At 37.2% G+C, this 26,630-nt stretch overlaps 2 protein-coding genes across 6 annotated transcripts in view; one reads left to right on the top strand and one right to left on the bottom strand.

The window, feature by feature from the left end:
• Positions 1 to 26,630, top strand: part of LOC5569452 — a 202,386-nt gene that overhangs the window by 100,972 nt on the left and 74,784 nt on the right. The gene's annotated exons all lie outside the window — the stretch shown is intronic.
• LOC5569455 (octopamine receptor 1) overlaps positions 7,142 to 26,630 on the bottom strand; it is a 47,924-nt gene continuing 28,435 nt past the window's right edge. The window contains exons 3-5 of the mRNA XM_001658496.3: positions 17,327 to 17,461; positions 8,840 to 8,989; positions 7,142 to 8,299 (exon numbers count right to left, since the gene is read on the bottom strand). Coding sequence (XP_001658546.3) covers positions 7,299 to 8,299; positions 8,840 to 8,989; positions 17,327 to 17,461 — 1,286 coding nt within the window. The 3' untranslated portion in view covers positions 7,142 to 7,298. The remainder of the gene's footprint in view (positions 8,300 to 8,839; positions 8,990 to 17,326; positions 17,462 to 26,630) is intronic.

Below are 26,630 nucleotides of genomic sequence, written 5' to 3'. Positions count from 1 at the left end.
TTAAACCAAAAACCTGATTTTCGATATTTTTAGAATTTCTATTGATTGTTTATACTTTTCAAAGAACTTATATGCGCAACATCATTTTTTCGCGAATATTCAAGATATGTAATCATATTTATGTGTGAAAGAAGCCTCAATCCCGTGAAAATGAAGAGGGGCGTATTGCCCCGTTGGGGCGTATTACACCTAGTTACCCTATATACAAGAGCTTGAAATTAATGCTTTTTCACATAATTGAAAAAAGCAGCTAGACATTGTACTTTTTCTTTTTGTTCTTAATTTCCTGGCCTCTTAAATAATATTAAAGCTTAAGAAAAAGCAGGACTTATGTTTGATGTCCGTGTGCCATAGGAACATTTCCAGAAACCTGGATGAAATTACCAGAACCCCACTCAGTACCGTCGGTGCCAAAAGTGGGGTCATGGTACAAAAAATTGCCGCATGGATGCTGAATGTGGAGGTTCTTCTCACGCTAAGGACGTCTGTTTAGTGAAGGAAGATACCGATAAGTTCATATGCGCCAATTGCGGGGGCAATCATAAGTCCAATTTTTGGGCTTGCTCTTTGCGTAGGCGATTCGTCGAGGCTCGGGCCAGGCAGATGGAAGGTAATATCCATTACGATAACGGATCCATTACGATAATTTCCGGAATTTCCCTGGTAGAGTTTCGAAAAATGCTTACTTTTCAGTTAACGATTGCTTAATAAGGAATCATACCCATAAGGAAGATTATAATCATGTTCATTCACAAACTAATTTTAATACGTCGGGTAGCCGTTCGAATCTTTTAATTTCGAATGTATCTATCCAAGGAAAATCCTTTGCCGATATCGTAGCAGGTAATTTGAACTCTTCTCCTATTCATAACATGAGTATCCATTCTAATTGTTTCAAATCAAATGGAAAAAACCCTACCGCTACAGGAAACTTCTACTCCGTCTCTTCGTCTACCGAAAATTCTAACGGAAAATCATGAGATAATGTACCCACTTTAAGTGATATGTCTGCCTCTGATTTTGTTTTTCTAACTGAACAATTGAATCTAATGATTGATGCAATGTTCAAAGCCACTACTATGACTGAAGCAGTCCATGTTGGTGTAAAATTTACTAATAAAATTGTTATTGGATTACGCTTTTCTAATGAATCCAATAAATAATAATTTAAACATTTAAAATTGGAATGCTCGTTCTTAGAATGGTAAACAGAACGAGCTATTTAATTTTCTTACAGCTAATAACGTGCATATAGCAGTTATTACTGAATCGTATTTGAAACCTGTATCCAAATTCAAAAAAGATCCCAACTTTTTTGTTTATCGTAATGATCGACTTGATGGGGCGTGTGGGGGAGTTGCAATCATCATTCATAGGCGTATAAAACATCAACTGTTTTCGTCATTTGAAACTAAAGTTTTTGAAACTTTAGGTGATTCTGTTAAAACACAGCTCAGTAAATATACTTTCATAGCTGCCTATTTGCCTTTTCAATGCTCTGGACAGCAAGTTAATTTGCTCCAAACTGCTTGCAAAAATTGACTCGCAATAAGTCAATTTTTTTTTTCATTGGTGACTTTAATGCCAAACATCGGTCATGGAATAATTCTCAAATTAATTCCAACGGCAGAATTATTTTTGACGCGCGCGCTTCAGGATATTTCTCAATTCAATACCCTAATAGCCCTACATGTTTTTCCTCTTCTAAAAACCCATCTACGATTGATTTTGTCTTAACCGACTCTAGTCATCTTTGTAGCCAATTAGTTACTCATGCTGTTTTGATTCTGATCATGTCCCTGTTACATTTCAAATATCCAAGAAGCGATCCTCAATTCTATCAACTCCACTTTCAATTATTTTCGAGCCGACTGGAATATATATGAAACATATATTGACTCTAATCTTGATGTTAACATTTCTTTACAAACAAAACTTGATATTGACAATACAAACAAAATTTGATATTGAAACTTAAACAAATTCCATTGTTGAAGCCAGGAGCATTGCAATTCCGAAATGTGAAATAAAATTTGAATCCGTGAGTATAGAAGATGATCTTAAACTCTTCATCCGTCTTAAAAACGTGAGGAGAAGGCAATTTCAACGCACTCGCGAGTCGCGATCCTGTTATGAAAATTATTTGGCAGGATTTGCAGAAACAAATCAAGAAACGTTTTTCACAATAAGGAAACACAAATTTTGAAAATAAAATTTCCTAATTGGACCCTGGCTCTAAGCCCTTTTGGAAATTATCTAAAATTTTGAAAAAAACTTTGATAAGAAGCCAATACCGGCATTGAAAGAGGAAAACAAATTATTACTAACTAATTGCGGAAAAATTTTTGAAACTTCACGACCAGGTATCAGGTATCAGGTATCAGAAGGCCGGCTCCAGAGGCACGTTCCCCGCCATTTGGGAGATTTGTGCCATCGCCATATTTGGGCCTATTTCATCATCTACCCGATGGGAAAGGAAAGGGAAGGGGAAGATGGGAGGAAATAGGAGTGGGGTCCCTTGAAGAGGGAAAATCGCATAAGCGAATTAAGAGCATGTAGCTCCATACCACAATGGGTTCGAACAGCGCCCTAAAAAGGGCACTGCAAAACGCATGAGCATAAAGAGAGCCTATAGCTCATTACCACAGCGGGTTAAGAATAGCAGAAGGTCCTGAAGATTCAGGTTACTGAAATCAGTTTCACTTAATAAGTGTTTACCAAGTAATTGGAATCGCAATTACGCGAGAACTTGACAGTTACATATCAGGTGATAAGAAGTTCCATAATCGGAATCACAACTATCACACACACAAATGTATCAACACACTGAATATTTGCCATGTGATAGTTGAGTCAGCAGTGGCCAGTTAAGGTTGTAACCAAGCGACTGCAATTCTGCTTTGACAGATTTGTTAAATACTTCCCCACCTTTGGGGTGGCTCAGTAATGTATAGACGTCCACTCGTCCCTCGAAGGGAGTTGTGAGGAACATTTCCTATAAGCAAAGTGACAAGCAATTTTGAGATCACTCGAAGCAAGGACAATTGTGTCCCAATTCACCGGAAGTGGGAACATCCAAATCACTAGGGTTTCCAATGGACGGAGAAAATCCATGGAATTTGGTCACAACCAATTCACAGTTTGTGGAGTATAACAAATGCAAAGTCTGCGAATTTACATTCTTATGTTCATATAGAGATGTAGGCGATTTCCTAATATAAGTAATCCAAGATTTGAACTATTTAAGCATTTCATCAGACTGGAGCTTCTCAAATTGATATCTGAGCTGCTCCAGATGATGTGATGAGTATCAGCATTACTGCCCACAATCAGCAGAAGGCCTTTTCATAGACAGTGAACGATAACTCGTTTGAAATCATCCATTGGGGATGGTTCATCATGTGGTAAATACACCACAAAACGAAAGACGTATTTCCTATTGAGGTCACATACAGAAATATCAATTGTGACAGCACATACATCTCTGGTTGTTAACTCAGAAATGAGTGTAGCGACGTCAGCGCTAATTACGAACACGCATGCACGAGGCATGGCACGCGAGTATGCCATTTCATGTTTCTAAAAGCAGCAAAAACTGGATCCACTAGGTTACCTACATAAAAGTTCACAAAAGTAAGGTTTTTGAACTAGCGCCACTTGAGCTGTACCATTTGCATGAGTCTACAAAGATTGATCGTTGCTGACATTTTATGCTGGAGATTGATCTAACTAAGCTATCCTAGCCGTAGCCACTACCCAAACTAGGCAGGATTAAGCTTTTCGCAATCTCAGAACGAAAAAGATCAGCAACGAACAAAAACCAGATCGGTATTTCTAAAAAGTCGCCAAAGGCGAAAAGCACAGATTACACTGCCTAAAACGCATAATGCGAAACCATATAGGTGAAAATTTAAACTATATTACAATGTATTAATAATCCCACCCTTATTTAGCCTCAGGCTTGAGACTGAAGAAGGGCAGCCGATTATCTCGGAGAAACACAAGGTCACCTGCACCATTGCTCCGGGTAGCACAGGAAGGGCATAATACTGTAGAGGGCGCCCTGGAACTCCACAGGCTCCGTTTGCGGCTAGGTTTTATTTAGACCCCCCTAACCATTCATTCTTAGGCACGGTAAGCTTAAAGCCGTATGAATTAGGGGTCACCTGTGAGGTGGACTTTTACCACCGGAACAGGCAGTCCGTAGTGTTAATTCTTAGCCAGTTGAAACAACCGCTACCGACACTACGCGGCTATCTAGGCTGATCGGGAAAAGGAAGTTAACATTGATGATTAACTCCTGACGTGCCCAAACAGCCTTTAAAAATAAAATTTCCTAATTGGACCCTGGCTCTAAGCCCTTTTGGAAATTATCTAAAATTTTGAAAAAAACTTTGATAAGAAGCCAATACCGGCATTGAAAGAGGAAAACAAATTATTACTAACTAATTGCGGAAAAATTTTTGAAACTTCACGACCAGACGGAAGAAACAAGATTATAACAGAATGTGTTCCCCTGATATGACTTTTTCATATCGCCTGTTTTTATAAAACATGTACCGTTAGTAGTTAAAATAACAAAATTTGCACCAAATTAAACTAAAATATAACAAACTCTGTTCCAATTATATCAAAATTATTACAAAATGTGTTGCAAGGATGTTACAAAATAGCAAAATTATTGCAAACCATGTTACTGTTTATGGCGTTGGATGTTATTTGCAACAAACTTATAAATGCGATGTCAAAAATATAACAAATGTTGGTATACATGTGTTACTAAAAATATAACAAGTTGAGAACAAAGCCATCTCGATAACAAAATTTTATCAACTTCTGTTATTTTTAACTACTGCTGATAGGAATGTGCTATAATTTTGTTATGTGGTTCTGGTCGGGTTGCTATGCAGTTTGACAGCGCGCACAATTTTAATTTAAGACTTCCCGACTAAGGGTACATAACAAAATTATATCAGCACATGTTATTATGTTATAAGGTTTTTTCGAACATAGGTTGTTGCAAACTTGATGCAGGATGTTGTTAAAAAAACTAAAATTATAACAAAAAGTGTATGAATAGTAACATAAACATAACAAAATGTGTTTTTATTCTATCAAAAATATAACAAATCAAGTTATAATGTTTGATACAAAGTATCAAAATTATAATACTGTTCGATATACGATAATATTCTATGTTATTGAGATGCATAACTATCTATTTATTTTGTTATAAAGTTGTTAAAAATGAACAAAAAAATATCTTAAAAGGAAATAAAACACATTATGTTATATTTTTGTTTTATTATGTTCTGTGGATAACGGAGCCTAACAAAATTATATCATAATATGATATGCATATCATATTCTGATAAAATTGTATTATATTTTTGTTACAAGCCTCTAGTCGGGTTACTTGTCCAATTCAAAATCAAGTTACTCAGGACTTCGAAAATATTCTCAATTAAGAGAACGTTTTAAAAAATTCCTGGGAGACTGATTTGGAAGAAGTGAGAACTTTTATTTAAAAAATCAAAAATATGAAAGCTTCTGGCGATGATGGAATTTTCTACATTCTCATCAAGAAACTTCCAGAAAGTAGCTTATCATTCTTAGTTGATATATTTAACAAATGTTTCCAATTAGCATATTTTTCTGACAAATGGAAAAATGCTGAGGGTGTTCCAATTTTAAAACCAGACAAATATCCTGCAGAAGCTTCTATCATTCAATCAGTTTGCTTTCTTCCATCAGTAAACGTTTTGAAAAGGTAATTTTGAACAGAATGGCCCACATCAACGAAAATTCAATTTTGTCAATGAATAGTTTGGATTCCACCATGGACATTCGACCACTCAACAACACAGGCCTCTTTGCCAAAGAACGAATCCTGCGTGTCATCTGTAGTAGGTTGCAAAAAAGTTTGAATATATTTCTTCATACTAGCAAAAATGGAAGATTTCTCCTAATGCTTACAAAACTCAAATAATAATACTCCCACATAAATCAAAAACTCCTTATTTGAAACCTTCTAGTAGATATGTTGTCACGATGAGAAGGGTTACAATAAATTGGTCAGATGAATTTAAGCATTGAGGGCTCATGCTAGATAAAAATTTTGCTTTCAAAAATCACATTGAGGGCATTCAAGCCAAATGTAACAAATATATAAAATGTCTGTATGCATGGCAGAAAATCGAAATTTTGTCTTAAGAACAAGCTTTTGATCTTTAATGACAAATGTTTAGGCCAGCCATGTTTTATGTTGTATCAATATGGACTAGCTGTTGCTGAAAGCTCTGTAAAGTATTCAAAATAAAAATTTGAAAATAATGCTGATGCTCCCTCCCTGGGATAGTACCAATGAGTTACATAGAATATCTTATGTTGAAACATTTGAACATATATCGAATAAAATTTATAATAATTTTAGACAAAAATAGTTGCAATCTCGTATTTCCACGTTAATATCAAGGTTAGGTTAGGTGAAGTAAATTGAAAGTAGTTTTTTCTCTCTTAAAAACAGGTGAAATCAACTCACCTGCAAAAATTCTTAATTGTTACGGCAAATGAAATGTAATATGTTGTTAACAAAATATTAATATACACTTAATTTAGTTTTACCAAATCAAGATGATAGTGTTTTCTAACACAGAACACTTAGATTTAAGAAATAAATGTAATGTTTGGAAAGATACTAATAAATAATTGAAAAAACCCTCTAATGTTTGAAATGATACAAATGGAGACATTAAAAAAGAGTGTGTAAGGATCATAATAAAAGCATTTTGGATTTTCTGATTGAGTTTTCTAAAAGTATGATGAAATTGCAAATTGTTTCTCATTTTATATTATCATCTACACAGTTAAAATTAATGAAGATTAAACGTCATGTAAACTTCATTTATACGATGTAAACATGATGTCATGTAAATTTAGGTTTTAAATCATGTAAAAATATGTTATATGTCATGTAATCACATAGAATCCTGCTGGATTACATGACATATAATTGAAGTTTACATGACATATCATGTAAATATCCATGATGTTCCACGCTCCAATTATGTGCATTATATGTCTCAGAAATTTACACGTTTCGTTCGAACTGTGTAGTTTGTGATCAGTTGATAAATGTTTATCATAAACGCAATTTTTCACTTGTTTTTCCACACACATACAAAGCATATATGAACAAACATACAAAGAATATCTCATTACACACGTGTGTACATCAAGCTTCTTAGAAATGTAATCTAGGAAACGAGAAAACCACTCGTGTGCTTCCTTTATTCTTTTCACAGTCTCGTCTGCACCGAACGATCGATGTCCGTGTCAGTTATTCGATTTTCCAGGTCACTGGTGTTGCTGTTGTACGTGGGCATCGATCTGTTGCTGGTGTTGTTGCTCCTTGATATACGATACTGGGGGCTGGCAGTAAAAGAGGTGTTGGTAGTTGTTGATGTCGTAGCATCTGAACTTCGAGACTGCTGGCTAGCACCGTTCCCGCCAATGACGACGTCGGAAGTGGTGCCGATGACTGCACGGTTGCTACCGGTGGTAGAGGATGCCGTTCTTGCCGATGACTCTTGTGCCGGATCTTGTGAGAATGATTTATTGTCACATGGCTGGCAGCAACAGGAGCACATTTTTCTCCACAGCTTCTTCATCGATGTTCGGAAACCGTTGTGCCACCAGGCATAGATAAGGGGATTTAGAAGGCTGTTGGTGAATCCGAGAATGGCCAAAGGGCTGGCGATGGCAAACTGTAGACCACGGCATAGGTCCTGATTCGTTTTTGGGTCACACAGGACGAACATGGTGCTAGCGATGAAATATGGCAGCCACGTCACGACGAAACATCCCGTCGTGAGCATGACCACCTTGATGGCTTTCCACTTGGTCGGATGCTTTCCGGTGTTCCGGCCGTCAATCGTCTTGGGGGAGCGTTTTTTGCAGCATCGGAAACATTTCGTTGGTTTGCGATGCTCATCAGCCAGGGGTTGCTCAGCTGCCACAGGAGCACTAGCAGCTGCCGTTCCGCCTCCTCGAAATAATCGTAAATTGCCAGCCAGAGCACCCTGTTGCTCGAGACCGGCTTTTTTCAGCTGGGCCACCCGTCGGAGGGCTTTCTGCAGAATGATGCTGTACAGAACAATGACCACAATCAGAGGGATTATTCCCACCACGGTGGTCAGTATAATGAGAGCTGGCGGTGCCAAACGGACAAACCAGCATACGCGTCCACCATCCGTATCGCCACGCCAACCGAAAGCGGGCAGAAAGCCGATGATAAGACCTGTAGAACAATCGAACCATTAGAGTGACACTAGATATCGATGAAAACACGTTGGTTGGCTTATGGCTAAAATTTCAATTGATTCAAAGAGTTTTTGAATTTTAAATTTACATTAGTTTTGAATTTGCATACCTACATCATTTAGAACACCTAGGGGGAGTAAGGGCATAATTGACACATTAAGCAAATGCTTTATTTAAGAATGGCAATATTGGCAATGGCAAGTTTGTAATTAGTATAGCGTACTGCATTCATTCTTGGAAAATTGGGTCAAAAACAACCGCCTTGCTTATAAATCAATTTGAAACAAAATAAAGATTAAAGTCAAATAGCAGAGGACAATTGAAGCTAACCAAACAGGAGGAATGTTTCTTGACATTATATTGCGTTCTTGATTTCTCAATTTATCAAACAAATATCTTCGATTTTTGGTTCCTCAAATATTCACAAAATAAAAGCACCCTAGTGTGACGAAAATCAAGGCTCGTTTTGTTTGCTCGAACAATGGAAGGTGCTGGGGTCAGGAAAAAGCGTTCTTACCGATGAGCCAGGTTGCAGCGATTAAAAGTTTCGCCCGGCTGGGTGTGATATAGCGCTGGTATTGCAGACCATAGACGATGTACAGGTACCGGTCGATTGCGATCAATCCTATGCTGTACACAGATACAATGGTGGTGGATACAATTAATCCTGTTGAACGAGAAGGATGCGAAATCAGTTCGGTGGATGGCGGTGGTATTGGTAATTGATGGGAGCTGATGGATCAAGCGCGAGGATTCACCATCGACTCCCATTAGTGTCATATGTTTAAATAGAGCGGGGGCTGAAATTCAAATGCATCTCTGTGGATGATGGAGACGATGATTATGTTTAGATGATTTGCTCTTTCAACAATAAAATCGATTCAGAGAAGTGGAACATGCATTCACAGTTCCACGGATAGGAGGATGAAAATATTGATTCACATTATTCAAGCGTGATACACTTGAATGGGTTAGACATGGAGTTCTGTTTAGTTTCCTCTCGATTTCGATGGAAATCAGTGTCATATTTCATTAAGCATTTCACTAAAAGAGGTTTCGATGCGATTTATCATTCATTGGTTTGCAGAGATTGTGTCACTTAATAGGCTTCCCGAGCGGAAAAAATGGCTACATAATAATTTATGCAATACTGGATAATTTCTAATAATTTCTACTAAAATGAGCTGTTAAAGAGTCCAGCAGAAGGTAAAATACCAGAATTGACATTTCATACGTATTCTATAAACACCAAACCGATTGCTGGATCAGGTATTGCAATACTTAAATAATTGTTGACGAGTTTTCCCTAAGAAATTATACTTCCCATTAATTTAAATAAATATAAATGAATTATTGAACAATACCTAAATATGGTAACACCAAAAATGGGCTGAAAACTCATACACTCCAGGGCAAAGATTTAAATTCACGACCTAAAAAAACATATAAAATATTTGGTCCCTATTTCTGCGATTCATTCGGAAGCATTTCTTTTCTCCAAAAAAAATCAAAATTCCACCGATGATATATTTCAAAACCTTCCAATTATGAATATATAACCCAATTATTGAATTCTAGCGGAAAGAAATCCGAGGTACATTCAATTTGCATAATCTGTTGGTTTAGACATAGCGTGTACCGATTGTGCTCTTGTTTCCATTGAAATAAATGTTTTTCCAAATATTTCATTCTTGGAAATCATTTGTTGTATGACAGTATTTTCCAAAATTTATTCAAATATTTCGTGTCGCAGCTTAACTACGAGAAATGTATATACAATATAAAATTAAAGTTTAAGCGTATTTTATGTGAAGTTTTCATAAGGGGAAAGGATCAACTTCAATACCAATGAACACTTTACTTGTGGGTTTGACTACCAGTTATCCTACAACTGGATTTTTTTCTTTTTTAGAATGGCAAATTAAGATGTACTTATCGTACATTTTATATCTCATGAACAACAGGACAGCGAGAAGGACTGAGTTGAATCTCCTACATCTGGTCTGCAGACTGAAACTTTTTGTTCCTTTGCATAGCTTCACAAACTTCTATTTTTTTCAAGAAATTGACCAAATTATACATTTTCAAGTTATTTTCCAGAAATGGACCAGAATTATTTGATCCTCTTTATTTCTCAAGGAGAAGTAGACCAGAATCATTAAAAATGTTCTCTTTACTCTCTGCTAGTTGACTAATAGTAAATTGGAAATTTGGTATTATTCTTTTTTATGTATTATTATGACTATTCTGAATCGCTCCACCTTTATGTTTTTTTCACATAAACGGACCAGGATTTTTTCCTCTTCGTTTCATATGGAGAATTTTTCTATGTTCTCTCAGACTTTTTTTTTCAAGAAACGAACCGGATGATATGTTTTATTCCTACTGAATAGATTTTAACAGGACCGAATTTTCATATTCTCCCTGCGTTCTTTTTCCAGAAATGTACCAGGACTACCTCATCCTCTTTATTTATTATGGAGAAGTAGACCAGAATCATTCAAGATGTTCTCTTTACTCTCTACTTATTGACTAAAAGCGGGCGGACGATTTATGTTATTTCTTCATTTCTTTCTAGAAATGGACCGAATTTTCATAAACTTCCTACGTTGTTACAGAAATGGACCAGGTTTTCTATCCTCTTCGTTTCTAAGAGAAGTAGACCGGAATTACTTTTAGAGTTCCCTTTACTCTCTACTATTTATTAAAAATCTGGAAATCCTTTCATTTCACTCTCCTTCTCTTCTCATTTGCAGATACTAACAAGGGCTCTAGTACCTTTGTATACTGCGTTTACTTTACGAGTTCTATATTTGATTTATTATAATTTTTAATCAATATGTTTTTTTTCTATCTTTATTAACGAGATTTTTAGCGCTGGGCTAGTTCATCTCGGGCTTAAACCAATATTCGCATCTGTACTAGTTTCAAGTCATTTTTTTTAAAACGATTATGATTAATGTATCATTTATTTTTGAGTTGTTTTCTTCTTTAGCTTGGTATTGAAATATGAAACCGTCGCCAGCCAAGCAACCGCTGTGAATTTGACGTTTCACCAGTCTTACCAACACAATGGCGAATCACCTCCTGTGATTTATTTTCTGGCATTTGACGTTTCACAAGTCTTGCCAACACAAAAGCAAATCACCTCCTTTGATTGGTTTGCTAGCGACGATTTTCTCAGTCTGTACGAAAGTTGGCGGCGCGTTTTGTTGCGAATGGAACAGACAATATGTGTTTTTAAAAACTAATCTAAACAGCAGTTGACTATCATAATATTAATTTCCTAAATTCAAATTGACACAAAATCGCTATATTTACAATTCGTTCAACAAACCAATGCTTATTTTACTGTGTTTATACAGCATTGCATGTATCCCATAATAAGAAATACCACAGACAAACAGACGTAACACTCTAATTATTTTCATCGCACAGCAGAATAGTGCCCAATTCTAAAATTTGGTAGTTGGCCGGCGGGCCACTCGTTGCGCTCGCATCACGTTTGCTCGAGTTTGACGTTTGCTCACTACCGCCACCTAGTATTTTAAGCATTGGACGTAAATGTTCACGCGACTATGTTTTTGATTGATATTTGTTCATGCTGCTACGTCTTTTTGTCTGTGGAAATATTCTACTCAGGCTACTAAAATTCAGACCTGTCGTGCTTGTGCCAATATAATATTTTTGGAATTATTTCATTCACTAAGCAGTGTGGTTAATGTATCCAACATATGATCAAAAATAGTGTATTCAATGTTGGAAATACGGCTTCACTATCCTTCACTAAGAGCCACAAAATGAATGTAATTACAGTTATGTAAAATATTAATATACGAGTAGTATCTGCTATTTACTGTTATTTTGCACCTTCATATTAAATTCATGAAAAGCTCGCCATTTTTTGATTGATTCATAAAGAAGTTCTTCAAATAAATATCAACTAGAATTCAATGCGTTCAATCGTTTCATACCAATTGATTCCCGTATATTTGTACAGGCCGGAACATGGTTGTCACTAGTCTTAATTTTAAAGTACCCATTGAATGACATTTAACTGAAGCTTTAATTATTTTTTCTCCTCCTTTTGTTTTCTATTTGAATTATATAGGGCATTGAAGCAATCTCGTTAACAACCTTTTCTGACAGTAATTTTGCAAAAGTAAAACTCAATTAGTAAACTCCGGTTTCAAATGGTACTTGTTAGAAAACATTATTGATAATATGCAATATCCACTTGCAAACTTATAATAACTTCGACCCAAATATTCAATACAGAGTCTTAACAGGGCAGATCTAACTGTTCTTTTCCTCCTTTTTGATGCAATTTTACCTTTATCGCCAATGTAGAGACACCAAAACACATCTGATTTCAGTGGTGTTCTAAATAACAATATTTTATTCCAAACCTCTTATGTCACTCTCAACATTCATGGCCTACTCTTAACAGTACGATACTACACCTCTAAATCGTTATAAATCGCACTGAGTGACTCATGATGTAAGTGGTGGAACGTCACAAAAACGTGTCCTTGAAGGCGTGTGGAACATTGTTATTTTACATGTTGAAGGACACGGAAACGATAAAACTGTGATCGACAATTCCCGAATCAGACACTAACATATTGAAAATTCGACACAAATTTACGTTTTTTGGCACGCTTCTTTTATGTGCATCCAAAAGACGTAGCACGTAGAACGCATTTGTCATGCACAGCAAAAATTTATGAATATTAAGCAGTACGGAATTTGGACATCGACGGAAAATTGTGGCAGGCATTTGAAAATTACAAGCGTTAGCCAACAGTTGAAGCAAAACTGACCATCTGTCAACCAATCAGGGCCCTTCCAACTATATTTCAGTTAAATCCGCTAGAAATTGACAGGAATCTGCCACAAAACAAACCCAGCCACGCTCAACAATCACGCGACCGAGAGAACGCTCCGCATTGTTGACTTCTCTTTTAATGACTTCTCGATGTAACCGCCAACTGTCGAAGCGATTCTGCGATACACTCATTTTACGCAGAACCTGTTCAACTTGCATCAATCACTTGCTCAAGTGCTGAAACAACCGAGAGAGCTGTATTGTATACAAACATGAATTTGAAAATATAAATACAATTTTTATCTCATTGAATTTTGACGAGGTATTCGTGTTGTACAAAATATACAAGACTAAGGGATTTGTTGCCAATTCGAAACATATTGGAAGTTAACATAGGAAATTTTAGTTGAAAATAACTTGCTAGACATCTGACATAATACATCATAATATATGGAGCAAGAAGTTCGTGGAAAATGACTGGACAATGCGTACTATTGGCACTTGCGGACCTGCAGGTATAAAATAGACCTCATTTGTGATCCTCAGCCTCTTGTCCAGAAACTCCTATCCTTACCTCCCCGTGGTGCTGCCTGGGGTACGAGTAACCGTAGGAAAGACAGAGTAGTCAACCCTGGCGGGACCTTGCTCGTATGGTACCAGGGAAGAGGGATTCCTATCATCGGAGGAGCTCATCAGAGCGTCTGTTCTCAAAAGTTGAGGGTAGCTCGAAACAGTGTGTGTTCTCAATGTTAGGAGCGGCTAATCATCATTCTAGTACCAGCATGGGACTCTAAACAGTATTGTTCACGATGTTCCTCCGGCGAAAAGGGGGTTGGTGCTGGCCTTACAAGCCAGCCGTAAAAAGTATCAGTACATGAAGCATACAATGTTAATTCACACCGGAACAATCGGCATAGACCCAGACATCGAAAACGGACAAACGATTGGAAACTCGGATCATGGAACTGTAAGTCTCTCAATTTCTTGGGAAGTACCCGCATTCTTCCCAAATTATTGAGGGTTCGCAAGTTCGACATCGTAGCGCTGTAGGAGGTTTCCTGGAAAGGGTCGACGGTACATACGTATAGGGATGGTTATACCATCTACCAGAACTGCGGCAAAAGACATGAGCTGGGCACAGATTTTGTCGTGATGGGAAAAATGCACAGGCGCGTGATTGGGTGGTGGCCAATCGACAAGAGAATGTGCAAATTGAGGATAAAAGGCCGTTTCTTCAATATCAGCATAATCAACGTGCACACCCCTTACTTAGCAAGTGACGATGACGATATGAACGCTTTCTACGTGCAGCTGGAACGTGAATACGACAGCTGCCCAAGCCATGATGTCTAAATCGTTATTGGAGATCTCAACACTCAGGTTATCCAGGAGGAGGAATTCAGACCGATTATAGGGAAGTTTAGAGCTCACCAGCTTACAAACGAAAACGGCTTTAGACTGATTGATTTCGCCGCCTCTAAGAACATGGCCATACGTAGTACCTACTACCAGCACAGTATCCCGCATCGGTATACCTGGAGATCACCCCAACTCAGTCTCGCAAATCGACCACGTTTTGATTGATGGAAACACTTTTCGGACATTATCGACGACAGAAACTAACGCGGCGCAAACATCGATTCGGACCACTATCTTGTAACGGTTAAAGTGCGCCAAAGAATTTTTGTTGTGAACAACATTCGGTACCGACGCCCGCCACGGTACAATGTGGAACGAGTCAAGCTATCCGAAGACGCAACTAACTACTTGCAAAGCCTTGGAGCAGCGTTGTCGGAAGAGCGAGAACTCACCAAAGCTCCTCTTGAGGGCTGCTGGAGTAGCGTCAAAGCAGCCATCAAAAACGCAGCGGAAGGTGTCATTGGGTTCGTGGAAAGAAATCAACGGAACGGTTGGCTTGACGAGGAGTGTCAGACGATTTTGGACTAGAAGAATACAGCGCGGGCAGTTATGCTGCAGCAAGGCACTCGTCAAAACGTGGAACGATACAAACAGAAGCGAAGACAGCAAACCCATCTATTCCAGGATAGAAAGCGCCGTATGGAACAGTTGGAGTGCGAAGAAATGGAACGGCTGTGTCGTTCTCAAGAAATACGTAAGTTCTACAAGAAACTCATTGCATCCTGCAAAGGCTTTGTGGTGCAGAGGAGGAAGACCAAGGTAACAGGAGGAATGACTTCATCACTACGGAAGATGAGGGAGACGTGCCAACTCCAACGATAGGTGAAGTTAAGGATGCTATCAAACAGCTCAAGAACAACAAAGCAGCTGGAAAGGACGGTATTGGAGCGGAACTTATTAAAATGGGTCCGGACAAGTTGGCTGCTTGTCTGCACCGATTGATAGCCAGGATCTGTGATACAGAATAGCTACCGGAGGAGTGGAAGGAGGGAGTAATATACCACAATTCTTAACGCAGCCTATGCAGTGCTTTCCCAGATCATCTTCCGCCGTCTATCGCCACTGGCAAGCAGATTTGTAGAAAGTTATCAAGCCGGTTTTGTGGACGGGCGATCGACAATAGACCAAATCTTCATGTTGCGGCAGATCTACCAAAAGTGTCGCGAATATCAAGTCCCCATGCAAATCATATTCATCGATTTCAAAGCGGCCTATGATACCATCAACCGCTAAGAGCTATGGAAGATTATGGACGAGAATGATTTTCCCGGGAAATTGACTAGACTGATCAAGGCAACGATGGATAGTGTACAGTGCTGTGTGAAGATATCGGGTGCGTTATCGGACCCGTTTGAAACACGCAAAGGACTTCAACAAGGCGATGGTATTTCCTGCCTCCTGTTCAATATTGCGCTATAAGGTATTATGCTTCAACATGCGGGGCACGATCTTAAATAAATCCAGCCAGTTCATCTGTTTTGCTGACGACGTGGACATTGTAGGAAGAACGTTCTAGGTGGTTTCTAAACAGTATACCAGGCTGAAACGTGAAGCAGGCCGGGTTGGATTGAAGGTAAATACATCGAAGACGAAATATCTGCTGGCTGGAGAAACCAAGCGCGTTAGAGCTCGTATTGGCAAACGCATGATGATCGACGGAGATGAGTTCGAGGTGGTGGACGAATTCGTGTACTTCGGATCATTGGTTACGTCGGATAACAACTGCAGCTGAGAAATTCGAAGACGTATCATTGCCGGAAGTCGTGCTTACTACGGATTCCACAAGACCTTGCGGTCTGGTAAACTTTACCTCCGTACTAAGGGCATGAGACGTGGACAATGCTCGAAAAAGACCTGCGAGCGCTAGGAGTTTTTGCGCAACTCTACGGTGAACCCAGTATCCAGAAAGTTGCCAAAGCTGGAAGGGTACGATGGGTGGGACACGTTGTGAGAATGCCTGACAACAATCCTGCAAACATGGTGCTCATCTCGAATTTGGCTAGTACAAGACGAAGAGGAGCGCAACGATCTGGGTGGTTTGACCAAGTGGAGCAGGATCTTGGAAGTTTGGGGCGATCGAGAAACTGGAGGCAGGCAGCCATGGATCGGGTTAGTTGGCGTAACATTGTGGCGCAGGTCATGTCTTGAAGGACGTAGCGCTATCAGAAGTAAGTAAAGTAAGTAAGAAGTTCGATGTTGTTCTGCATGTTCATTTTTTTCAAAGAAGCTAGTCGAAGAATATAATGTATGTTTTGTTCTATCACTGTTGTAGGAAAACAAAAATCAAAATTGATAGAGTTGAAAGAGAAGGAAAACATACTTGCTTTGGCCTTATGTTTAATGTCTGTTGGGAAGGAGTCGAACATTTATAAATAATTTACGGCACGTGATAAAAGCATATCGCCTTGGTATTGATATAAAATGTACTTCGTTATGAGTATCCGTTTTCAACTTGAACAACTATCTCCAACTGGTGAGATATACCCCACATTGAAGCAGCATCATCTTCCCTGCATGCTGTTTCTCAGAAACTTATGCAATGTTCTTTGAGGATTTGCTCCGATACTTCAGCAGCATGTGTTAATTAATATAATGAAGCGCGTGTGAAGATTTTTCTCCTTCTGGAATAGTTTTGTTCAATTGAGTGATTTTTCTTAGATTGACTTTTTCACTGAAATTAAATTCTATGTGAAGAATTCAGTGCAACGAGAATCAAAGAATGTTGAATGATGTTCCACAAACCAGTTGTACACTTACCTATCAAAATGGCACAGTTGTCTTCGCCTCGGATTTCCTTCGGTGCATACTGTCCATACAAAACTGCAAATCCCGTCAGCAGATCCGATGCTGCTACGTTTCCCAGAAACAAGTACGTCGTGTATGGCTGTTGACCTGGAAGCGAATCAAAATTCAACCATGAAAACAAGAGTTTTAATTACCTACAGTGGGAAAGCATTATGTGGGTGTGTGTCATACTGGACCATTGTTAAATTTTCCGCGAATCGTCGCAAATGTTATGCGGAACCGTTTTTTCTACGATCCAGTATTTTATGCGCTATCAGAATTCTAATAAAAAATCCACAATTAAAATGCAATCGCATCTATTGTACCAATTCGCATGAATGATTTGTAATTACCATTAATTAAAATGTTTATGGTAATTAACAATGGATCCTATGGTTTTAAATGTCGTTTTTACAATGAAAAGTGGGTAGTTATATATCTCTTTGTTAGAGAAAACAACTTTTTCCAGAATAAATTGAAACTATTTACCTTTCATTTTAATGTTTTCCTATAGGGAGCCGGATCCTATCCTTGGCACTTTTGATTAATTTAAGAAGTGGGGTTTTTTGGAAGCTACTGAGTTCATATTTGGCCACAACATGCATCGTACTAAAGTGCTGGTTTATGCAAAGTTTCATACAAGTACTTGTGTTGTTCTTTCTGTTGTTGTTCGGTGGCCTTCGTGGCCGTGCGGTCTGTGTTACCAAGCATTTAGCCGCATCGAGTCAAGGAGTGTGGGTTCGATTCGCACTTCAGTCCGTAAAACTTTTTGTCAGGAATGTATTTCGACTGTGCCACTGGGCGTTGCATGCTAGTCCGTTGTCTAGTGTGGTGCTTCCTTCAAAGAGCAAATCATCTGCACTTCCACAGTTATAAACTAAGATCTCTGCCAATTTTGCCATTTTCGCATTCGTATATCGTAGGGAAAGTATCGTTGTATACCGTAATCCGGGGACATTGATCAGCGGGGTAACATTGATCGGAATGACTCATCTCGTAATAAGCTCGTATCATCATTTATGGACGCAACACTTCCAAAGCATGAATTGCGTTTCTGCTTCCTATATTCATGAGCTAATGAAAATTAAGATTTTTGCGAAAATTGCATTTACTTCATGAGTAAATTAGTCAATTTTTCGAAACAACGATTACAATGGTTAAGCATGACACTACCAAAGATTCATGTCTCACATAAGTTCTGCGAGCGATATGTACAAGTAAAATGCGGTTATAATTAAATATAGCATCTCCGGAAACGATTGTGTTGTCAAAATTTTCATTAGAATAATCAATTATGCAACATTGACGAATTACTGTTAAGAATTTAGAATTTCCTTAGCAAATTGCCTACCTTTAGGCATATTCCGCGTTTCGAGGTGTATTTAATTTTGAAATAACTCAAAAAGTTAATGACTTGTAAGCGTTTCAGAAGCCATGATTTAAGTAAGTAACGACATTTTGAATATTACCGAACCTTGTTTACCGTGAAGGCCCCTAACTCTGCGCAGCTCCTAACTCTGCGCACTTTCATCAAAATCCACCAAAATCTATTAAAATACTTACATTTTTGTTTAAAATTTATTTATCATATATTGCTACAATAGTAATCAAAAAGTACGCGAAGAATTTTCTTGACAAATTTAGGTTTATTACTTTAATAAAAAATAAAATAGCTTTAAAAATATTGAAAAACGTCCAAATTGACAGCCTGTTAGCAAAAATGCTAAGGGAGTACCTCATCACTTAAGTCATTTGAAGCAAATTAAAGATAATATAATTCAGATTTTTAGTACGTAGGCACTAGTTTGTTTATCGAGCAATCATCACTGGTAAAGTGCAACTTACTTTCTCTTCATTTTCTTATTCTTCTTACGTGTGCATAGTAAGGAACCATTTTTCAACTATGTTCCTTACTATGCGCAGCAGTAATAAAACGTTATTTTCAACATACAGTCAACCCTCCAGAGGTCAATATTGAAGAGAACCATCGACTTGTCGATACCATCGAAATATGGGATAGAAATGCTTTGGAAAATTGTTTGAGGGGACTATCATAGTAAGGGAAGATTAAAAAATGACGTCCATCATATTTTAAGGATTTCTACACTCCGTCCCCTCAATCCCCTGTCACGATTTTTACAGAACCTAATGCATGCATTGTCACATTTTCGTAGACTCCTCCTCCCCTGAACGATGGACGTCATTTTTGAATGCTCCCTAACCATGCAATAAAATAAATTTGATTTTTTATATAGTTTCATGGGTCAATATCGAGTAATGGAACATCTAGGTTTAATCGTATTTGCAATACAGAAACGCCAATGAAGTACTGTTATTGATCTGCAATAGGAATCGTTCATTCATTACGTCACGCTATACTTCTCGATTGAGTGATGAACAATACATTAAAATGGATATACCCTTACGCTTGAACTATTCTTTGTATTTAGTAGAACCAGATTCTTATTTATTTTCTTCAAACCCGGATCTGACCCAATCCGTGACAATTATTTAATACCAAACCCGAACCGAACCAAAGAAAATTTTTGTTTTATATTTTCTAGTGAAAATACATTAACAGTCAAAGCTAATTTTCCTTAACACGCCAAGGGTGAACGCAAAAAAACGTAGTTTGTACCCTTATTGTGTGTTGGTTTATATTTTAGAAAACTAAGTTAATTACATGTTTTGGAAATCATATGATGATTTCAATTGTTTTGAGAGTTGCACTTAATGGCATTCAATTGAATTATAGATAAAATTCACTTCACTTAGTAAACTTGTGTTAGAGACATTCCACGCTCCACTGGGGGCGTAAAGCCGTATAAAGCAAGAAAATGAATATTAATTCGCAGCTTAAATGCTAGTAATGCTTTAAGTAAAATACCTGAATTGTTATAAAGAATTTATCGAGTGCGCAGAGTTAGGAACCTAAATGCGCAGAATAAGGAGCATTGCGAAAATGAGTGCGCAGAGTTAGGAACACGGACACCCTTGAGAAAAATTAAAAATTGGCGATAAAAATCTTTACTTGGTGAAGCTTTTATAATTTTTCCTTATACATAAGATCAATAAGTATTTGCTTCCAAAATTTCAGAATATTGTGTTTTGTTTTCAATTAATTAGAGCTGTTTGAAATTTGAAAAGCCTTAAGTGCGCAGAGTATGGGGCCTTCACGGTACATAGGTGATCAATGTTACACATATCAGGTGAATCAAAAAATCACCTAAAATATTATATTAAACATGCTTAATTCTTTCAAAAAGTAAAATACAGTATATAGTCACGAGCTTTGGGCGGCAGTACTTGATTAAAAATATAATAATTGCAACATTTGCATATTTAAATGAAATATTCAAGAAGTTTGAAAAAAACTGATCAATGTTACCCCAGATTACGGTACTCTATTCCCAGGGAAGTCAAGGAAATTTCCATCGCGAAAAGATGCTGATCCAACCGGTAATAGAAACCAGATACCGTAAATTCTGGTGAAATTGATCAGTAGGGTGAAATTGATCACTGTGTCACTCGATTTTATTTCTTCCTAATGGAGCACAAATATCAATGTAACCTGCAGTGAATGAACGTTGTTTGTCGTAAGTATGTCCAAATTGTGTGTTGTGAAGTTTTTTGCGTTCAAAAATGTTTATTTATATGAAAATAATGTAAAATTTCAAAATCTTGTACGGTGCAGTGTTGACAAACATCAATAAACTTCTAGTTCTAGACAAGAATTTGGACATGGTATAATCCTGAAAGTTTGTGAGGATACTAAAGATATATCCCCAAACTAGATTTCATAACCAAAACTCGTACCAATTCGTTGATTTGGTTGAAATAATTAAATTTCTGTAATATATCAAGAAATTCCTTTGGAAATTGCATACATTTAGGCGTTTTCTGCGTTATTCTTGAAATTTAAACATTCATTATTTCTATAAATATTGTATTGTTAAGAATTTGGCAAGCATATTCGGATTCAGGGAGCTCAAATTTATTATGTAAAGTTGTTTTGAAAACCAACAATAATGGCATTGATAAGTGATCAATTTCACCCCGAAATGAGATCTCCCAATTTTTTACTTTAGACATATTTTTTAGCACTAAAATTACATTTGTTAAAAAATTTCGGTACTTGAGTCAATGAGGCTCACCTTCATACTTGTTTTCCTGCATTCAGTTGTTTGGCATTGTCAGCATTATAGAAATCGGACAAGAAAAACCTTGAAAAGTGATCAATTTCACCCGAAATTACGGTACCTTCAAAATGGATTTGCTTTGTAGTCGCGGACTCTAACCACTTGGCTTAGGAAGGCCCCATGATCACACATAAGTTTATTTGGCAGTTCAGCAGATGCATGCACCTTGACCATTGTCATGAACATTTGTGCAATAGGGTGTTCTATATTGTTGAAACATGTTGATGTTGTCATATGAAGAGGCACGTTTGCCAAATAGATATCACGGATGTTATGATCGATAATACGTTTTTAACATTTCAAAAGAATATAAAAGAGACTTCTGATTCTTCTTCTTGAAATTAACGTTCTCACTGGGACAGAACCTGCTTCTCAGCTTAGTGTTCGTATGAGCACTTTAAAAGTTATTAACTGAGAGCTTTCTTTACCAAAGTTGCCATTTTCGCATTCGTATATCGTGCGGCAGGTACGATGATACTCTATGCCCAGCGAAGTCAAGGAAATTTCCATTACGAAAAGATCCTGGACCGACCGTGAATCGAACCCAGACACCTTCAGCTTTGCTTTGTAGCCGCGAAAACGCGTTAAGTCAGTTATCTGCAATAATGCAAAGAGAGCAACGATGCAGAGAAAACGATGAACGCAGATAAGTTCTTATGAACAATCAATGTCGATTTGACAGCAAAACCACTGATACCTTTTTTAAACCTTACAGCTATAGAGATTTACCCTAAACAGATGAACACATTCCATCGGTGTATCCACGGTGTACAGTTTTCTTCATTTTTGTCGTGATCTACCCCAACCAATTATCCTGGTATCCATACTTCTGGAAAATTGACTTTGGAATAATTCTTGTTCTGCAGAATTTACCCGATGTAACTCTACCTATCTCGTTAAGTTTATCACTCTGACGGGTCTTTGGATGTCGGATGTAGCAACAAAATTGCAGAAACTACATTCCGACGTCACTCACTATTGTAGTAACTGCAAGCTACCCAACTATGCACTCTAATGCTAGCCGGTACCATACCGGCTAACTCGTTAGAACAACCCAGCATGCCACACTCTCCTCGTTCGTTGCCATCAGCCATCAGATGGCACGGTGTCCCGTCAGACCGTTATTATGAAAAAAAGTCAATAAACACTAAGTACAAGGTTCGATTCTGGAAGTAATTTTGCACCTCTGGACCAAAAAAAACCTCAGTAGGAATCTTCAGTAGTCTTGATTTGAAGTTTTTAGCTAAAATATCAAAATGATGCTTATTAAAAACAAATAGCACCGAAAAACCTACAGAAACGCCCAAAAAGGCCAGCTGTTTTCAGCTTATATATTTGGTATCGTTGCGTTGTTATAATAAGTAATACCTACAACTGACTTAACATACCAAACTGGCTTATGCATAATGTTTTGCACTTCTAACTACTTTAAGTTTAGTTTAATGTTTTTAAGTTTGTTTAGTGGTATAAAAATTAAAATATCTATTTATGCAACAAGTTGCAAAATGATGATTTATTTCTTGAACGAGGCTTGCCGATTTGATAAACACTTCGAATGTTGAAAAATTGATTATTGCGATGAAATGCATACAATTTTTTGCAGCTCCGTTGTAGATCAGCCTACTTTTCAATGAGAAATTGATCAACATAACTTTATTTATTTATTTTTTTTTATATATTTATTTCATGTCGTCAATCAGAAGAAGACCATTTTTACAATTTTTAACTTAATATTAAAGTTTTAAACTTTATTTTCTACCAAAAGTGCACACTTTTCAGCAATAATAACGGTACCAAAACAATAGTTTACGTAACATGTTGCAGAATGATGATTTATACAGCACGAGTCGTGTATTTATCCAATGAGGCTTCTGAGTGGGATAATTACGACGAGTGCTGTAAAAATCGAGTTCTGCAACGTGTTTCTTACAACATTTTTAGCAATTCCATAGAAGATCAAATGAGGGTATCAGAAATTATATCGATATGCATTCACCATAATTTTGCAATTATTGTATAATTATTTATTACGCAACTAAAAACAGTTGCGTAATGGAAAAGCTTTGCGTAATATTCATTACGCAACTGATTTCAGTTTGGTAACGGCTATTTCCGCACTCCATAATGGCTTATTCCGCACATTCATCATAATTTTAATAATTTCTGAAAATTGTTATGTAATGATTCATTACGGAACTCAAAACCGTTGCGCAATGAAAAATTGTTGCATCATTGACATAGTCATTACGCAACTGATTTAAGTTGCGTTATAACTGTTACTTCACTACATTATTCAGTGTAGAAAGTTAAGCCGTTTCATGGCAGCACTAATAACGTGCGTGATAACAACAGCCAATTACGATGAGAAATTACAAAAAGCACTTTTCAGAACTGTTTTGTGAGTTGTCAAATTAATATCTGATTGCCTCAGTACGTTATGATCGAGTTATTCTGAATCTCTAAATGATTTAGTCAACTAAGGTTTAACATCCGTTTGAAAATCAGAATTTAGTCGAATTCGGATCGCCCAACTGATATATTAAGAATTATTCTTCTAGCTAGTTGATTGTGATGGATTCTGAGTTGGAATCGTATCGTCTTGCGGACGTTAAGTTTGTTAGTTTACTCTCGAAAAAGCTGAAAGCTATATGCAGCGGTTCGTGCAGGCAATTCCATACAAAATAATAATTTCGATACTGTGGAAAATTGTATGCAGCGACTTATCTCCCTGGTTAATCAGTAGAAATGGAATCGGTAATGGAAGTGAGAAAATAAGTGACAGTCATTCCACAGCCTACTTGATTAAGGAAAAATGGAAATATGTTTATGCTCAAAGAAATAATCCAATTATAATGGCATTTATAGTAATTGCAAACAATGTTGCATGCAAATTGTTGCAAAACTCGATTTTATCAGCACTATTCGTATTAATTCAACTCGGCAAGCTTCGTTGAACGACTCGTGCTGAAAAAATAATCTTTTTTTCAGCTTGTTACATAAATAACTATCATGAAATTACGGAAATTGTCGTTATAGTTGGATTATTCTACTAGCTTCCTATTTTCTCTCAAAATTCCTTACATATGACAAATTTGGTTCATCTAACGGATGTAGAATCAGAAGCTAGGGCTCACCTTAAATCATAATAGCTAAAAAAACCTCTTTAGGTTTGACACTTCGCTCGAAAATTAGATTCTTCAACCGCCTTGCTTATATGCAAATTGAATGCTGAGAAAAATTTGAAGTCAAATTTCAAATGATAATTTAAGCAAAAAATAAACTTTTATACCGTCAAACATTTAAAATGTAGTACAGATTTCATACAGTGTATGAACTTTTGATGAAGTATGCATTTTCTCAGAGATTATGGGGGCGTACATTTCGCCCCGTGTGTTCATTAAGCCCTAATCCCCCTACTTAAGGAAAGTCTTGGCGCGTGTGTTGTTCCTGCATTTGATATTTGCGTTTCAAACACACACAGCAGTACGACCATTTATTGTAAATAGGAGATGGTTTGGTTATTCTAGTATGCCTACGCCAATATCAATCCATCGGGCTGCCGAAATCCAGGGTAAGAGAACTTATTTTCGACCCATCACACCATGGTACAGAATCCCTAATACGTGTTCTTTAGATTTCAATGTCTGAACGTGATTAAAGAAGGGTGATGTCTTCAGAAATGCTGAAGGGTATACCATCAGCTCTACTTTAATATAAAAAGTATTGAAATAAGCCGTGACGTCATGCGAATGAAATCTCGGCTTACATCCAAATTTCTCGACCACGCACACGAAGAAATTCTAAGGATTATGGAATGTAACCGCCGTCCCAGTTTGCCAACGGTTAAGAATACTTATGTCACCTTTTTGTGCACCCACCTTTGTCCGCCTTCTCTTTGCAGTAAATCAAGCAATGTGAGGGGACCCACACAAAAGTAATCTTGTATGGTCTTTCACGGAGATAACTTTATGAAAATATTGAGGGGGCAAAGTTTACTACTCGAGTTGGAAATAAAAAGTTTTTTAAAACGCATCCTAATACGAAACATTTTGAAAATGTTTTTGAAAAATTTTCGAACTTTTCATTTAAAATCAAATTGTATCTGACGAATACTACATAAAACTGCATGTACTAAATAAAACTTATAAATACACATTTTGTTGTCTCAACAATTCCCTAACAAACGTGTTAGCGTTAATTCTCAGGAATTTTTCGACCATTTTTAACTTATGCTTAAATTTGCGCATCTTTGCAAGGAATGTTTATTAGACTGAAGCCAGTTTCGGATTCGGATTCGGATTCGGAAGAAATTTGGTTGTGCACACGCTATTTGAAGTTTATATGGAAATTACTATGGAAAAGGCAAACCTTTTGTGTTGAGTCCTCTAACTGCTCGTCATTATAATCTATGGAAAAGTGAACACACCCATCTCATGTGAAAATTTCCCAGCTACAACTTTGCCGAAGACCACTTTTCGATGGGACGTAAGGATAATTTGTTATTTTTGATAACAAAGTCTAAATCATGCTGGGATGATCATTCAATTACTTTCAGAGCAACAATGTTTTTTTGCTGTAGAACATAGTATCCTGGATTAGGTACTTTGATCTATTCTTCCCGCCAGGAGCACCACTGTTGCCTGCCGAACAGTTGATGAAGCATGCTACATACAAACCAACTTTATGATGATGAATATCAATTATCCTGACGTTCAATCAAAAAGTAGTGTTCGGCAAAGTTGTAGCTGGGAGGATTTCACATAAGAAGAATTTATTCACTATTACATAAAATTTTATGACGAAGATATAGAGGGCTAAACACAAAAGATTGGCGTTTTCCGTAGTAATCCCATAAAAACCTCAAATTTCGTGTGCACAGTCAAATATATTCTGAATCACTTCAAACTTTGGGGGGATGCTATTTAACATAATAAAAATCGTTTCAGCATAGGAGAGCTAAAATTTCAAAAATTTGCATCACTCTAATGTTTATGTAAAACTTCATATTTTAATATTGTTTAAATTTGTTGGATGGGCGGAAAATATTTTTCTCTCAAAAGGTACATATTACTTTCAAC

This window comes from Aedes aegypti, chromosome 1 (assembly GCF_002204515.2).
Source record: "Aedes aegypti strain LVP_AGWG chromosome 1, AaegL5.0 Primary Assembly, whole genome shotgun sequence".
NCBI lineage: Eukaryota > Metazoa > Arthropoda > Insecta > Diptera > Culicidae > Aedes > Aedes aegypti.
Note: the sequence above shows the minus strand (reverse complement) of the source record. Positions and strands in the feature narration are given on the sequence as shown.